General features: G+C 39.9%; 3 protein-coding genes across 3 annotated transcripts; all 3 read right to left on the reverse strand.

The window, feature by feature from the left end:
- Positions 1–3126: 3126 nt before the first annotated feature.
- Positions 3127–4674, reverse strand: LOC135761068 (protocadherin gamma-A11-like). The gene has a single exon (XM_073812099.1). It carries the CDS (start codon positions 4672–4674, stop codon positions 3127–3129), a length of 1548 nt encoding a protein of 515 aa, XP_073668200.1.
- Positions 4675–4827: 153 nt separating this feature from the next.
- On the reverse strand, positions 4828–8672 carry LOC135763177 (protocadherin beta-15-like). The gene is made up of 2 exons (XM_065275328.2): positions 6176–8672; positions 4828–4887 (listed from the first exon to the last, which is right to left on the reverse strand). The coding sequence occupies exons 1-2, from the start codon at positions 8591–8593 to the stop codon at positions 4828–4830; spliced, it is 2478 nt and encodes an 825-aa protein (XP_065131400.1). The 5' UTR covers positions 8594–8672.
- Positions 8673–8708: 36 nt separating this feature from the next.
- LOC135763193 (uncharacterized) lies at positions 8709–16165 on the reverse strand. The gene is made up of 3 exons (XM_073812100.1): positions 13625–16165; positions 10052–12523; positions 8709–8771 (listed from the first exon to the last, which is right to left on the reverse strand). The coding sequence occupies exons 1-3, from the start codon at positions 16019–16021 to the stop codon at positions 8709–8711; spliced, it is 4932 nt and encodes a 1643-aa protein (XP_073668201.1). The 5' UTR covers positions 16022–16165.

Below are 16165 nucleotides of genomic sequence, written 5' to 3' on the forward strand. Positions count from 1 at the left end.
GATAACTTGAATCACTATTACATAAATGGACATTCACAAAATGTGCAGTACTGTAGGGCTCCAGGATCAGACTTAGAAGCACCTGTTCTGACAGAATAAAATGAGAGAACCTGGATTGTTCAGGTTTGATATGAATGCCATGATTTTCTTATATTAACGATCAAACTACACTAACATTCTCCTGGAGGGCAAAATAAGCAGAAATTCAATTTTTTAATATACATTACAGAAATCTATCGGTAGCGTGAACATCTCTGCCTGTGAAGCACCATGGACAGCGACTTGGAAATAAGCGACAGAAAACAATTTATTTATCTTTAATTCCAGTAAACTACTGACAGTTTAACACGGCCCTAACAATAAACCAAGGTTGATTAAATAATTTAAATACATGTGGGCATGGGCGTCGGAAGCAAATGAAAAGTGGGTGGGTCCCCACGTCAACTCCCCCCCCCCGAAAATACATTTACTGCAATAGATGCAATTTTCATGTTTCCTTTTAATTAACCTGAACATTTGCGTTTATTAAATAAAAGACAGTATTGCGGTCAGAATTCTGGTAATAGCCCTTTGAAATTTTTGCAAATAATGACAGATGTCATATTTCATTTATTTTTCTGTGTGACATTTTTTTTCTCTACTCTGCTGACAGTAGGCTACAAAGTTTCTTTTTTATTTTGAGGAAATAAAAGGTAAGAAAAACGAATGAAGGTAACTGTTACAATTTTTGTATACCCTTTTTATTTGTTATACCCAGTCTCTCTTTCTCTCTCTTAGAGAAATATAAATGTGAGATTCTGGAAATGAGATCAATATATTTAATGGTATCCGTCGGGAACATGCTGTCATAAGAGTTTGAGCATATATGTAGGCCTACTTATAAAACCCAATCGATTAAACAATTGCAGAGGTATGACTTTATGAATCATTTGCAAATGTACCTCGCAAATAATGTTAATACGTGAAGACGTTATAATCGCATGAAAAGTAATTGCAGGCTTCTGTAAAAAAAACTTTATGGTGCCACGATCGCTGGATAATTTTAATCAAAATAAACTATTTTACTGCAGTAATAATATTTTAACTAGTAGCCTATACTTTTAACGGTTTGAAAGGGACCACATTTAGTGCTGTGTCAATTATTATCAATAAAAGCATATGCTAAACCTTAACGTCTCCGTGCCTCCGCAATTCATATCTCTCCTCCTCATCTCCTCCGTTTTTTTTCTTCTGTTTCTTGAACTTGGGGCTCGAGTCGACCTAATGTTCGAGCTGCCTTTAAAAACAGCAAGAGTTCGTTTACCGTTAATTATTAAGACTAAATGGGCAGGCAAACTCGTGAAACAGTGAAAGTAAAATAATTCGCCATAATATGGTTTTACACGTCTAAAGAAAATATAGGCTACTATAAATAAAGCAGTTATTAATTTTCCTAATGCATGGATGTTTGACCTTTACCTCCGTTTTAAACGTTATTCATTTCGCAAAGGAGGTTTTTCAGCACTTTGTTTGAACAGCAACTCAGCAGCACCTCCCTCCGCGACTTTTTTTTAAAAGCTGAAACGGTCCGCGGTGTAAAAAGCAAAGGTTGGGGATTCCTGCTTTAGTGGAATGGATTTTGACTAACAGCGCATTGATAAGTGAACAGACAAATGCGCTAAAGTAAAGAAAAAGTGGGTGGGTCCATTATCATTGGTCTTAAAAAGTGGGTGGGTCCTGTCCCACCCACGTATAATGGTTCCGACGCCCATGCATGTGGGTATTTGTGTGTATTTTTATCTTACCAATTGTTCTGAGTAATAAGATAGACCAAAAAAATACAGAAATGCACCTGTATTCTGAGAGAATGGTAGACAGAAAGAAATCGTTGCAGCACTCTTTATAATAGAAATTTATTATTTTTTCAATCGAAAGCAAGTGAAGAAAAACCCACATAAAACAAGAGAACTAGTTCAAAGTAGAAACACAAAGGAATGTAGGGCTATTGTAGCGATAAGAGTTTAAATTTGCGCGATGCATTTCAGCAGGTCGACTAAAAGATACGGCACCGTAAAGCTCTTTTTAGAATCCGCGTTTTACAAACACAAAAGAAAATAGTTAACCAATTAAGCACAAATTACACTCAACGAACTCACAGCATATACAGAAAGCGAACCTAATATCGACATAAATGTGCATTTAAGAAAAAAAAAAAGAAAAAAAAAAGAGTAAAACAAAATTTTAAATTTAGCCATTCGCCAAGAAATTACGCAAAAAAATATTTTCATACCTCAAACGAATCCCTAAAATCTGCGTCAATTCCTCCAAGATCATCTACAGCAGCAGACTTTTTCAGCGTCAGGTCAGCAGTCAGCGTGCCCTCATTATAAGATCTGACGAACTTGAAATCACTCGTGCGCGAGCCCGTGGTCAGATATGCATCATAATTGTATGCGCTGCGGAGAGTCCCCGCGCCATCCACCTCTGCGTAATTTGGAGGGAGATACGCGCTGGGAATGGCTACAGCTCCATCAAATAAAAGTCTGGGCTTTCTTCTGCGACAATATCTCACAGCCAGGATAATGATAATGAAAGTCAAGAAGAAAGTGGAAACGGACACCAGCGCGATGATCAGATAAAAAGTGAGTTTGGAGCTGCTCTCGTCATGAGACATGTCTTTCAGTTCTGGAACTTCAGCTAGGTTATCAGATATAAGTAAATACAATGCGCACGTGGCGGATAGGATGGGTTGTCCGTTATCTCTCACAGAGACAATGATGTTCTGCTTCATGCTGTCAGATTCAGAAAGGTCTCGCTGTGTCCTGATCTCCCCGCTGTGGACACCGATGGTGAAAAGTCCCGGATCACTCGCTTTAATAATCTGATAGGAGAGCCACGCGTTCTGTCCAGAATCCGAGTCCACGGCTATCACCTTGGACACCAGGGACCCCGCCTGCGCAGCTTTGGGTACCATTTCGGTCATGAAGGAGTTTCCGTCCGGGGAGGGGTATAATATCTGAGGGGTGTTGTCATTTTCATCCGCTATGAAGACAGTCACTGTAACGTTACTGCTCAGAGGAGGAGATCCGTTGTCTCTGGCTAACACCAGCACTTTAAAACTTTTCATCTGCTCGTAATCAAACGACCTCACGGCATGAATGACCCCGGTGTCTCCGTTGACGGATAAAACGAGGAAACCGGTGTGCCATTGACATCAGAAGGTAACAGAGAATAAACTACAGTGCCATTCTGTCTCCAGTCCGGGTCTGTAGCTGATACTGAACAAATAGAGGAGCCCGGTTTGTTATTTTCTTGCACGTGTGCTCTGTAACTCTGCTCTTCAAATAAAGGTGGATTATCATTCACATCAGCTACAGTAAAGTGAATATTCTTAGTGGAAGATAAAGGCGGAGTGCCCTCGTCAGTAGCAGTAATTGTGATATTATAATCAGACACAAACTCGCGGTCTAATTCACCTGTGGTCACTAGAGAATAATAATTTTTGATAGAAGGTGCGAGTTTAAATGGGACGTTTTGCTGAATGGAGCAGTGCACCTGTCCGTTATTCTCAGAGTCTCTGTCCTGCACATTAATGATGCCAACCTCTGTACCGGGTGACGCATTCTCAGGAACGGGACTATTCAGTGATTTAATAATTATAAAAGGGATATTGTCATTCACATCTGTTATTTGTATGATTATTTTAGTGTCCGAAGAAAGTCCAGAACCATCCTTCCCCTCAATAAACATTTCATATCTTAACAACTCTTCAAAATCGACCGGGCTTTTTACCTTAATCTCTCCACTTTTTTGATCGAGATAAAATAATTCTTTTGCAATTGCAGATATACGACTGAACTCGTAAATCACCTCCCCGTTTTGTCCCTCGTCAGCATCAGTAGCGCTCACTGTAACCACTACAGTATCTACAGGAGAATTTTCAGGCAGACTGACTTTATAGACGGCCTGACTAAAGACTGGAGCATTATCATTAGCATCCAGCACAGTGACGTGTATGGCTACAGTACCTGATCTCGGTGGAGTCCCACCATCAACCGCAGTAAGAATTAAAGTCACCTCTTTCTGCTGTTCACGATCCAACTCTTTATCCAACACTAACTCAATATTTTTGCCACCATCTGCCTTTGCATTAACAGATAAAATAAAATTGTCATTCTTTTCGATATAATAGCTTTGAACCCCGTTCTTTCCTACGTCTGCATCATGAGCCTCATTCACACGAAACCGAGCGCCTTTAATTGCGCTCTCCCTTATCTCAAGCTTTACTGTGTCTTTAGGAAATGTCGGTGTATTATCGTTGATATCTTCGATTTGTATTGCAACATTATGTATTTCCAATGGATGTTCTAGTACTAATTCGAAATTCAGAGAACATGACACATCCTCATTACATTTCGCCTCTCTGTCGATCCTATCTGCTACGGTCAGTTCACCAGTATTCAGATTAATTTCACAATATCGTTTTCTGTTACCTTCAGTGTCAATGCGAGCCTTACGAGATGACAGTCTGTTAACACCAAGCCCGAGATCTTTTGCTATATTTCCGATCACAGATCCCCGCTTCATCTCCTCCGGAATTGAATAGCTCACGTCTCCATTAGCGGCGTGCGCAATGATAATGAAGAACAAAAAACCAAACATATATCCACCAACCCAAAAGCGAAGGAAATCCATTTTGGAAACATACATATCAAAACAAATGGAAGGGAAGATGCAAAAACAACACAAATTCTATAACACGTCAACACGAACACGTTACAAAGGACCAGAGTACAGATCGCGATCGTCTCGACTAGCTGGTTGTGCACAGCCTGTGCAAATACATCACTAACAGGGTGGAGACAAGAATTGTGTTACTGATGATGATAGTACAGGTGAACAGCGACACTAAGAGTACAATCAAGAAAACTACAAAAAATTTTGCGCACTCTAGTATTAAGTCACTAAATTCTGATTGAACTCAACACATGACATTCATTCTAACTGTGTAAAACATGTGTGAGAAAACTCCCTTTACACCATTTCAACAAATGGCACCGCTATATAATAGGAAAACAAAAGACAAACATCACTTTTACACTGCTTATTAACTCACAACAACAGGAGAAAATAACCAAACAACATCTCCGATGCATGTGAACAGTCTACTGATACTGAAAAAGGTCTGTGCTTAAATTAACTGGAATGAAAAAATAAAACAGGCATATGATGAGCACAAAGGTTAGTATAAAAAAATAAAGCTTACGAAAAAATGTAATCATTAAAACATTACATATTAAGTTGAGAAAAATTATTAACAGAACAAATCTGTAGACAAATGCAAATTTTAATATAGCCTAGTTTCCACAACGTTTTATATTTGATGAGCTTAGTGTAAAGTCAGTATCAAAATTTTTATGAAAACTTTTTCAAAGCATGTGGAAATCTAAAAAGGAATAATACAAAAGCAAGATACTTGATTACAAAACATATCATAAATCCAGATTGTCAGAAAAAAAATCTTCATATTAGTTGCAGCACATTTAGAAGACACATCCGCTAAATACTTCTTTAACACATTAAAGTGTAACAATACATTTTAATGTAGGCCTATTTATTCTCGGAATGCCACAAGTAAATTTACGTATAATTTCGACCTTATTAAAGTATTTATACTTTTTGTATTGCCTCGAAAAAGTATTTTCGACATATCTTTAGTAATCAGAACCGAATCAAATTACTTATTTCTACACCAAAATCTTTAAAAGTCTTGACATAAATTAACTATATCCAATGTAAGAAAAACTACTAAAAAATAAAACTAATAAAAAATGTCAGAAAGTTAAAATGGGACCACACAACTGGATACAGCCTAAGACATACTTGAACGTTAAAGTCGAGCGAGTAAAATGTATACAACAACAAAACAAAAAAATGGTAACTCTAGGACACAAGATCTTTTAGACCTCAGCTGACTTTACTCCTAAACTGATTTATTTAAAGGAATCTATCAGGCATTGTAACAAAACGTAGCCCAGTGCTTTAAAGTGCCATAGCCTATATCATTTATTGCATTTATTTAACATAAAAACGAGTTCATTATTACGGATGACAATTTGTTTAAAATAAAAAGGAGACCTAATTATTAAAATTAATCCTTAATAGAAATATGAAAAAAATTAAACACTGATCTTACCTGAAATGAATCACTCAAGTCTGCATCAAGCCCCTCAAGATCATCTACAGCTGACTGAGTCTTTTTCAGCGTCAGGTCAGCAGTGAGCGTGCCCTCGTTATAAGATCTGACGAACTTGAAATCACTCGTGCGCGAGCCCGTTGTCAGGTATGTGTCATAATTGTAAGCGCTGCGGAGAGTTCCCTGCACCTCTGCGTAATTTGGAGGGAGATACGCGCTGGGAATGGCTACAGCTCCATCAAACAAAAGTCTGGGCTTTCTCCGGCGACAAAACCTCACGGCCAGGATGATGATGATAAAAGTCAAGAAGAAAGTGGAAACGGACACCAGAGCGATGATTAAATAAAAAGTGAGTTTGGCGCTGCTCTCGTCATGAGACATGTCTTTTTGTTCTGGAACTTCAGCCAAGTTATCCGATATAAGTAAATATAATGCGCACGTGGCAGAGAGAGGGGGCTGTCCGTTATCTCTCACGGAGACAATAATGTTCTGCTTCATGCTGTCAGATTCAGAAAGGTCTCGCTGTGTCCTGATCTCTCCGCTGTGCACACCGATAGTAAAAAGTCCAGGATCACTAGCTTTAATAATGTGATAGGAGAGCCACGCGTTCTGTCCAGAATCCGCATCCACGGCGATCACCTTGGACAGCAGGGAGCCCGCCTGCGCAACTTTGGGTACCATCTCGGTCATGAAGGTGTTTCCGTCCGGAGCGGGGTATAATATCTGAGGGGTGTTGTCATTTTCATCTGTTATGGAGACACTCACTGTAACGTTACTGCTCAGAGGAGGAGAACCGTTATCTCTGGCTAACACCAGCACTTTAAAACTTTTCAACTGCTCGTAATCAAACGATCTCACGGCATGAATGACCCCGGTGTCTCCGTTAACAGATAAAAACGAGGAAATCGGTGCGCCGTTGACTTCAGAAGGTAACAGAGAATAAACTACAGTTCCATTCTGTCTCCAGTCCGGGTCTGTAGCTGATACTGTACAAACAGATGCGCCAGGTTTGTTATTTTCTTGCACGTGAGCTCTGTAATTCTGCTCTTTAAATACAGGTGGATTATCATTCACGTCAGCTACAGTAAAGTGAATATTCTTAGTGGAAGATAAAGGCGGAGTGCCCTCATCAGTAGCAGTAATTGTGATATTATAATCAGACACTAACTCGCGGTCTAATTCACCTGTGGTCACTAGAGAATAATAATTTTTGATTGAAGGTACGAGTTTAAATGGGACGTTTTGCTGAATGGAGCAGCGCACCTGTCCGTTATTTTCAGAGTCTCTGTCCTGAACATTAATGATGCCAACCTCTGTACCTGGAGACGCATTTTCAGGAACGGGACTATTCAGTGATTTAATCATTATAATTGGGGCGTTATCGTTCACATCAGTAACATCAACAACTACGATTGAAAAACTGACTAAGCCTTGACCATCTTTAGCTTGAATCGGTAGCTCAATTGAACTCTCCTCTTCATAATCAATAAGGTCTGTTAGTTTGATCTCACCCGACACTGGATCCAAGGAAAACGTATTCATGTGGGTTTCTGACAAATGACCAAATTCATATGTCACCGCTCCGTTTTGTCCCTCGTCAGCATCAGTAGCACTCACTGTAACCACTACAGTATCTACAAGAGAATTTTCAGGCAGACTGACTTTATAGACAGCCTGACTAAAGACTGGAGCATTATCATTGTTATCCAGCACAGTGACGTGTATTGCAACAGTACCTGATTTCGGTGGAGTCCCACCATCAACCGCAGTAAGAATTAAAGTCACCTCTTTCTGCTGCTCACGATCTAACTCTTTATTCAGCACGAGCTCTCCATATTTTCTACCATTTGCCTTTGTAAGAACATTTAGAATAAAGTTATCATTATTTTGTAATGTATATGACTGCACTGAATTCACACCGATATCAGCATCATGGGCCTCCTCCAGTAAATAACGAGATCCTTTGTCTGCTGATTCCTGTATTTCGAATTTAATTACAGTTTGCTTGAACTGTGGTGAATTATCATTTATGTCCTGAATATTAAGAATAAAGCGTTGCAACTCTAGAGGATTTTCCAGCACGAGTTCTTGTTTTATAACGCATGTAGCTTTCTTTCCGCAAAGCGCCTCCCTGTCTATCCTCTCCGCTACGGTCAGTTCTCCAGTATTCAGATTAATTTCACAATATCGTTTTCTGTTACCTTCAGTGTCAATGCGAGGCTTACGAGATGACAATCTGTTCACATCGAGCCCGAGATCTTTTGCTAAATTTCCGATCACAGATCCGCGCCTCATCTCCTCCGGAATTGAATAGCTCACGTTTCCACAAGCGGTGTGCGCCATGATCATGAAGAACAAAAAGCCAAATATCTCTTTACAAACCCAGAAGCGAAGGGAATCCATATTTGAAACATGCATATATTAACAAATGGATAAGAAAAAGCAAAAACAACAAAAATCTATAACACGACACAAAGACAAAGAACCAGAGTACAGATCGCGATTGTCTCGACTAGCTGGTTGTGCAAAGACATCACTGGCTGGGTGGATACAAGAATTGTGTTACTGATGATGATAGTACAGGTGAACAGCGACACTAAGAGTACAATCAATAAACTGCAAAGCATTTTGCGCACTCAGTATTAAGTCGCTGAACTTTGTCTAAACCTGCTTAATTCACCACACTTGACGTTAATTCTGACAAGAGCAAAACCTAAGTACTAAAACTCGTTTTCTACAACATTTCAACAAATTCCAACTATATATGATATGAGAGCAAAAGACAAATATCAACCATGATTGACATCAACACAAAAAATACCCAAACATCTCCCATGCATGTGAACAGATTTTGAAAAAGATCTGTGCTGTAGTTAACTGGAAGCTAAAACATGCACAAACACACGATGATATGCATAACAAATAAAGCCTAAATGGAAATAAATAAATAATTCAGACATTACCTTGTGGGTTAAGAAGGAATAGAATACATCCGTAGACGAAAAATGCACAGTTTAAATGATTTCCATAACGTTTCATGATTGCCGAGCTCAACTCAATAACGGTATTTAATGGAAAACCTTTACAAAGTATTGAGCCGAAATCTCATAAGGAATCATACAAAAGCAAGAGACATACGGCATTAGAAAAAAAATCCAGATTGTCAAGAAATAAATCTTCATAGCTTGTCAGTGCAGCACTACCTCCAGAAGACACATCGTAGTAAATACCCTTTTAACACCTTAAAATGTAACAATACATCTAGGGGAAGATGAAGATGTATTTACGATTTAATTTATTCTCGTAATGCTACGACTAAAATTGCAAATTATTTTGACATTATTCTTAAAACATTTACACGTTTCGTAACACCTGACTAAACTGACTATATTTTCGTTATAGAGATTTTTTTGTAATCAGTTCCACATCAACGTCTAAACGATCATTGACATAAACTTATGTTACTTAATGAACGAAAAATTACCCTGAAAAAAAATTGTTTAAGGGAGTTAAAACAATTAAAACGAGACCAGGCAACACAACTAACTGGATACAGAGTAGGACACTATTTTTTTAAAAGAGATCAAATTAAAACATTAAGACATGCAAATGTTTAAAAGCGTGCAGGTAAAATGTAACCACAAAAAACATATAAAGACGACCCAAGATTTTTTTAGACCTCAGCTTACTTATTTATTGCTTTGAAGAAAAATAAAAGGCATTTATGGAAATGTTTAAAGAAACATAGCAAAAAAAAAAAAAAAAAAAAAAAACGTGATTGAAATATGTTGCATATTTCAACCATTTCATTAGCATTTTAATTTAAACCTACTTCACCAGAAACATCGCAAAAAAGAAGGGATTCATTAATATTACCTGAAAGGAATCACGCATGTGTGCATCAAGCCCATCAAGATCATCTACAGCAGACTGAGTCTTTTTCAGCGTCAGGTCAGGAGTCAGCGTACCCTCATTATAAGATCTGACAAACTTGAAATCGCTCGTGCGCGAGCCCGTGGTCAGGTATGCGTCATAATTGTAAGCACTACGGAGAGTTCCTGCTCCATCCACTTCTGCGTTATTTGGAGGGAGATACGCACTGGGAATGGCTACAGCTCCATCAAACAAAAGTCTAGGCTTTCTTCTGCGACAAAACCTCACGGCCAGGATAATGATGATAAACGTCAAAAAGAAAGTGGATACAGAGACCAGCGCGATGATCAAATAAAAAGTGAGTTTGGAGCTGTTCTCGTCATGAGACATGTCTTTTAGTTCTGGAACTTCAGCCAAATTATCCGATATAAGTAAATATAATGCGCACGTGGCAGAGAGAGGGGGCTGTCCGTTATCTCTCACGGAGACAATAAGGTTTTGTTTCATGCTGTCAGATTCAGAAAGGTCTCGCTGTGTCCTGATCTCTCCGCTGTGAATACCGAGAGTAAAAAGTCCCGGATCACTGGCTTTAATGATGTGATAGGAGAGCCACGCGTTCTGTCCTGAATCCGCGTCCACTGCGATCACCTTGGACACAAGGGAGCCAGCCTGCGCAGCTTTGGGTACCATCTCGGTCATGAAGGAGTTTCCGTCCGGAGAGGGGTATAATATCTGAGGGGTGTTGTCATTCTCATCCGTTATTAAGATAGTCACTGTAACGTTACTGCTCAGAGGAGGAGAACCGTTATCTCTGGCTAACACCAGCACTTTAAAACTTTTCAACTGCTCGTAATCAAATGACCTCACGGCATGAATGACCCCGGTATCTCCGTTAACAGATAAAAACGAGGAAACCGGTGCGCCATTGACATCAGAAGGTAACAGAGAATAAACAACAGTGCCATTCTGTCTCCAGTCCGGGTCTGTAGCTGATACTGAACAAATAGAGGAGCCCGGTTGGTTATTTTCTTGCACGTGAGCTCTGTAATTCTGCTCTTTAAATACAGGTGGATTATCATTCACGTCAGCTACAGTAAAGTGAATATTCTTAGTGGAAGATAAAGGTGGAGTTCCCTCATCAGTAGCAGTAATTGTGATATTATAATCAGACACTAACTCGCGGTCTAATTCACCTGTGGTCACTAGAGAATAATACTTTTTGATTGAAGGTACGAGTTTAAATGGGACGTTTTGCTGAATGAAGCAGCGCACCTGTCCGTTATTCTCAGAGTCTCTGTCCTGCACATTAATGATGCCAACCTCTGTACCGGGTGACGCGTTCTCGGAAACGGCACTATTAAGAGATTTAATTATTATAACAGGGGCGTTATCATTGACATCAAGAATATCTATTGATACAATGGACCGACCAGCTAGTCCTTGCCCGTCTTTAGCTTGAATGGGCAGTTCGATTGAACTCTCCTCTTCATAGTCAATACGCCCTGTCAGTTTAATTTTGCCAGACACTGCATCTAGTAAAAATAGGTGAAGGAAATTCTCCGGTAAATGCCCAAAAGCATATGTCACCGCTCCGTTTTGCCCCTCGTCAGCATCATTAGCGCTCACTGTAACGACTACAGTATCTACAGGAGAATTTTCAGGCAGATTCACTTTATAGACGGCCTGACTAAAGACTGGAGCATTATCATTAGCATCGAGCACAGTGACGTGTATGGCTACAGTACCTGATCTCGGTGGAGTACCACCATCAACCGCAGAAAGAATTAAAGTCACCTCTTTCTGCTGCTCACGATCCAACTCTTTATTCAGCACAAGCTCTCCATATTTTTCTCCATTTGCCCCAGTAAGGATATTTAGAATAAAGTTCTCGTTGTTTTGTAATGTATATGTCTGCACTGAATTCACATTAATATCCGCATCGTGGGCCTCATCTAATAAGTAACGAGATCCTTTGACAGCTGATTCCTGTATTTCGAATTTAATGACATTTTCTTTGAACTGTGGTGAATTATCATTTATATCCTGAATATTGAGTATAAAGCGATGCAGCTCTAAAGGATTTTCCAACACGAGCTCCTGTTTTATAACGCATGAAGATTTCTTTCCACAAAGCACCTCCCTGTCGATCCTCTCCGCTACGGTCAGTTCTCCAGTATTCAGATTAATTTCACAATATAGTTTTATGTTACCTTCCTTGTCAATGCGAGCCTTACGAGATGACAGTCTGTTTACATCGAGCCCGAGATCTTTGGCTATATTTCCTATCACAGATCCGCGCTTCATTTCCTCTGGAAAAGAATAGCTCACGTCTCCATTAGCGGTGTGCGCCATAAGCACGAAAAACACGAAACCAAACATTAGAATAGAAACATCGAAGCTGGGAAAATCCATTAAGAAATGACGACGGATTATTTTTTCCAAACAATCAACATGTAAAATAAATCTAACGCAAGCCTACAGAATGGGACAGATTCACCACAGACCAGGGAATCAGTCACCGTCGACAATTTTCTATAGAAAAAAATAGCTACCAGCATTATGGCGTCAGAAACAAGGTGGAGAGAATTACAATGCCAAATGTTTTACTGGTGAACAGCGACCCTATGAGTTAAGTTAAGAAACTGCACAAAATGTAAAGCTGAAACGCAGTGATTTAAAATGTTGGTCCTGGGGACCCAAAACACTATACATTGTGCATGCATCTTTTGTTTAACGCAATTAGTTCAAATCATTAATGTCTATACTAACAAGCTGATGACTGGAATCACGTTTTAAATAAGGGACACTAACAAACTGCGCAGTACCGTGTGTCTCCAGGATCAGGAGTAAAAGCCACCGCTCTCACATAATGAAGTGAGGGAACCTGGATTCAACAGGATGGATATGAATGCCACAATGTTCCAAAAATAAGGATCAAACTAAAACTATCATTCTCATGGAGTGCAAAAAACTGAGCACGAATACAATTTACAACTCCAGTAGCGTAAACATCAACATTACACAGAAGAAAAACAGCACCAGAGACTCTGCCTGTGCAGCACCATGGACAGCGACTTGTAAAAAATGACACAAAACTATTTATTCATCTTTAATCCCGCAGTGAATTGCTGACACGAATTTAATAACAAACCAGAGGTCACCAAAACATTTAAAAACATTCGCATATTTGTATGTATTTTTCATATGAACAATTGTTATTGGAAAATAAGAAAAACAAAAACGTTTATTAATAAATACGCATGCATTCAAAAAAACTGATGGGAAATGGTGGCAGCTCTTTTTAACACCAAAAATAAATATGCTATCAATCCAAAGCAAGTAAAAAAGCAATTAAAAAAGAAAGACATTTTTAAGTAGTTAATTTTAAGCCCGCAACTAGGTTGTGTTGCTAACCCAAATGATGGTTTCATTTTTATAAAATCACTAGGTCAATTTTACTTCACATATGGGTTACATTGTTAAGAAACACCTCTTAAAAAGAATTAGCTTAGCCAGAGCACCGAGGTTCAAAGAACGTATATGAGTGAATCAAAAATACAGATGTCCTATTCATACCTCAAAAGATTCTCTAAGTTCCGCGTCAAGTCCCTCAAGATCATCCACAGCAGACTTTTTCAGGGTCAGGTCAGCAATCAGCGTGCCCTCATTGTAAGATCTGACGAACTTGAAATCGCTCGTGCGCGAGCCTGTAGTCAGGTATGCGTCATAATTGTAAGCGCTGCGGAGAGTTTCCAGGCCATCCACCTCTGCGTAATTTGGAGGGAGATACGCGCTGGGAATGGCTACAGCTCCATCAAACAACAATCTTGGCTTTCTCCTGCGACAAAACCTCACGGCCAGGATGATAATAATAAAAGTCAAGAAGAAAGTGGAAACGGATACCAGCGCAATGATCAAATAAAAAGTGAGTTTGGAGCTGCTCTCGTCATGAGACATGTCTTTCAGTTCTGGAACTTCAGCCAAATTATCCGATATAACCAAATATAATGTGCACGTGGCAGAGAGAGAGGGCTGTCCATTATCTCTCACGGAGACAATAATGTTCTGCTTCATGCTGTCATTTTCAGAAAGGTCTCGCTGTGTCCTGATCTCTCCGCTGTGGACACCGATGGTAAAAAGTCCAGGATCACTGGCTTTAATAATGTGATAGGAGAGCCACGCGTTCTGTCCAGAATCCGCGTCCACGGCGATCACCTTGGACACCAGGGAGCCCGCCTGCGCAGCTTTGGGTACCATCTCGGTCATGAAGGAGTTTCCGTCCGGAGAGGGGTATAATATCTGAGGGCTGTTGTCATTCTCATCCGTTATGATGACACTCACTGTCACGTTACTGCTAAGAGGAGGAGAACCGTTATCTCTGGCTAACACCAGCACTTTAAAACTTTTCAACTGCTCGTAATCAAACGACCTCACGGCATGAATGACCCCGGTGTCTCCGTTAACGGATAAAAATGAGGAAACCGGTGCGCCATTGACATTAGAAGGTAACAGAGAATAAACAACAGTGCCATTCTGTCTCCAGTCGAGGTCTTTTGCAGTGACTAATAAAACAGGCGAACCAGGCTTATTATTTTCTGCAACATGGGCGCTATATAACTGTTTTTCGAATATAGGTGCGTTGTCATTCACATCAGCCACACTTAGTTGAAAGGTTTTGGACGAGTATAGCGGAGGAGAGCCTCCGTCTGTTGCAGTCACAGAGATGTTGTACTCGGCCTGCACTTCACGATCCAGCTCGGCTGTAGTAACCAATGCGAAGTGATTTTTAACAGATGAGACCATTTTAAACGGTACCCGTTGTTCTATAGAGCATCTGATATCGCCGTTAGACGCGGAGTCTTTGTCTTGAACATATATGATCCCTATTTCTGAGCCAGAAGGCAAGTTCTCCTGAACAGGTGTGTTCAAAGATTTAACAATTATGACCGGAGCATTGTCATTCACATCTAAAACATTAATAAGAACTGTACACGACGTTGCTTGGCCGGCTCCATCCTTAGCTCTAATGCGGAGTTCATATGAAGAAGATTCTTCAAAATCTATCTCTCCTATAACTTTAATTTCACCAGTTTTCTGGTCTATAGTAAACAGATTTTCAGAGTCGATGGAAAGGTAGCTAAATTCATAGGTCACTTCCCCATTTGGCCCCTCGTCTGCATCATTGGCACTCACTGTGAGAACTACGGTCTCAACAGGGACGTTTTCAGGCAGACTTACCTCATATGGCGTCTGGGAAAAAACAGGCACGTTGTCATTCGCATCTAAAACGCGGATGTTCACAAGCACAGTGCCAGTCCTCTGTGGTGAGCCTCCGTCATAAGCCGTTAAAATGAGAGACAATCGGTCCTGCTTCTCCCTGTCAAGCTCATTTTCCAACACAATTTCTGGGAATTTTCCACGATCCGCAGCAGTTTGAAGAGACAGAATAAAATGTTCATTGTTTGACAGAGCGTAGCTTTGCACACCGTTAACACCAAAATCCGGGTCATATGCCTCGTCTAAAGAAAAACGAGCTCCTTTAATCGCCGACTCTGGAATTTCTAAATCAATGGCTTCATTTCTAAATTTCGGAGCGTTGTCGTTTATGTCCTCTATTTCCAAGGTCACTCGATGCAGTGTTAAAGGGTTCTCAAGAAAAAAATCAAAATGAATTACGCACGATTGTTTTTGACCACACAACGCCTCTCGATCGATCCTCTCATTTACAACGAGCTCTCCAGTTTTCAGGTTGATGTCGCAGTATCGTTTAGAGCCATCAAAATCCACACGAGGTTTGCGAGACGACAGAGTTTTCATGTCTATGCCTAAATCCTGAGCAATTTTTCCGACTGCAAATCCTCTTCGCGTTTCCTCCGAGATGGAATAGCGGAGATCTCCAAGACAAAGATGGTAACTGACGGTGGCCACAAACACAAAGCATTTAGTTATAAATCTATGCGCAGGCCCATCCATTATTCCCTTCTATACACTATATTGTTATCATATAACCGAAATATTCTATTTTAGTCTAAAACGATCCTTATATTCAGATTAAACACAACCTAACTCTCATCTTGCAGCATTCATATATAAAAAAACACATAAGCGTACTGCAGT

The sequence above is a fragment of the Paramisgurnus dabryanus genome, chromosome 16 (assembly GCF_030506205.2).
Source record: "Paramisgurnus dabryanus chromosome 16, PD_genome_1.1, whole genome shotgun sequence".
Lineage (NCBI taxonomy): Eukaryota > Metazoa > Chordata > Actinopteri > Cypriniformes > Cobitidae > Paramisgurnus > Paramisgurnus dabryanus.

Coding starts and splice junctions, on each gene's coding strand:
- LOC135761068 (XM_073812099.1), bottom strand. CDS start 4,674: ATGGATTTCCTTCGCTTTTGGGTTGGTGGATATATGTTTGGTTTTTTG.
- LOC135763193 (XM_073812100.1), bottom strand. CDS start 16,021: ATGGATGGGCCTGCGCATAGATTTATAACTAAATGCTTTGTGTTTGTG. Junction 12,524..13,624: donor AACTTAGAGAATCTTTTGAG/GTATGAATAGGA, acceptor CCCATTCTGTAG/GCTTGCGTTAGATTTATTTT. Junction 8,772..10,051: donor ACATGCGTGATTCCTTTCAG/GTAATATTAATG, acceptor TTGTACTCTTAG/TGTCGCTGTTCACCTGTACT.
- LOC135763177 (XM_065275328.2), bottom strand. CDS start 8,593: ATGCATGTTTCAAATATGGATTCCCTTCGCTTCTGGGTTTGTAAAGAG. Junction 4,888..6,175: donor ACTTGAGTGATTCATTTCAG/GTAAGATCAGTG, acceptor TTGTACTCTTAG/TGTCGCTGTTCACCTGTACT.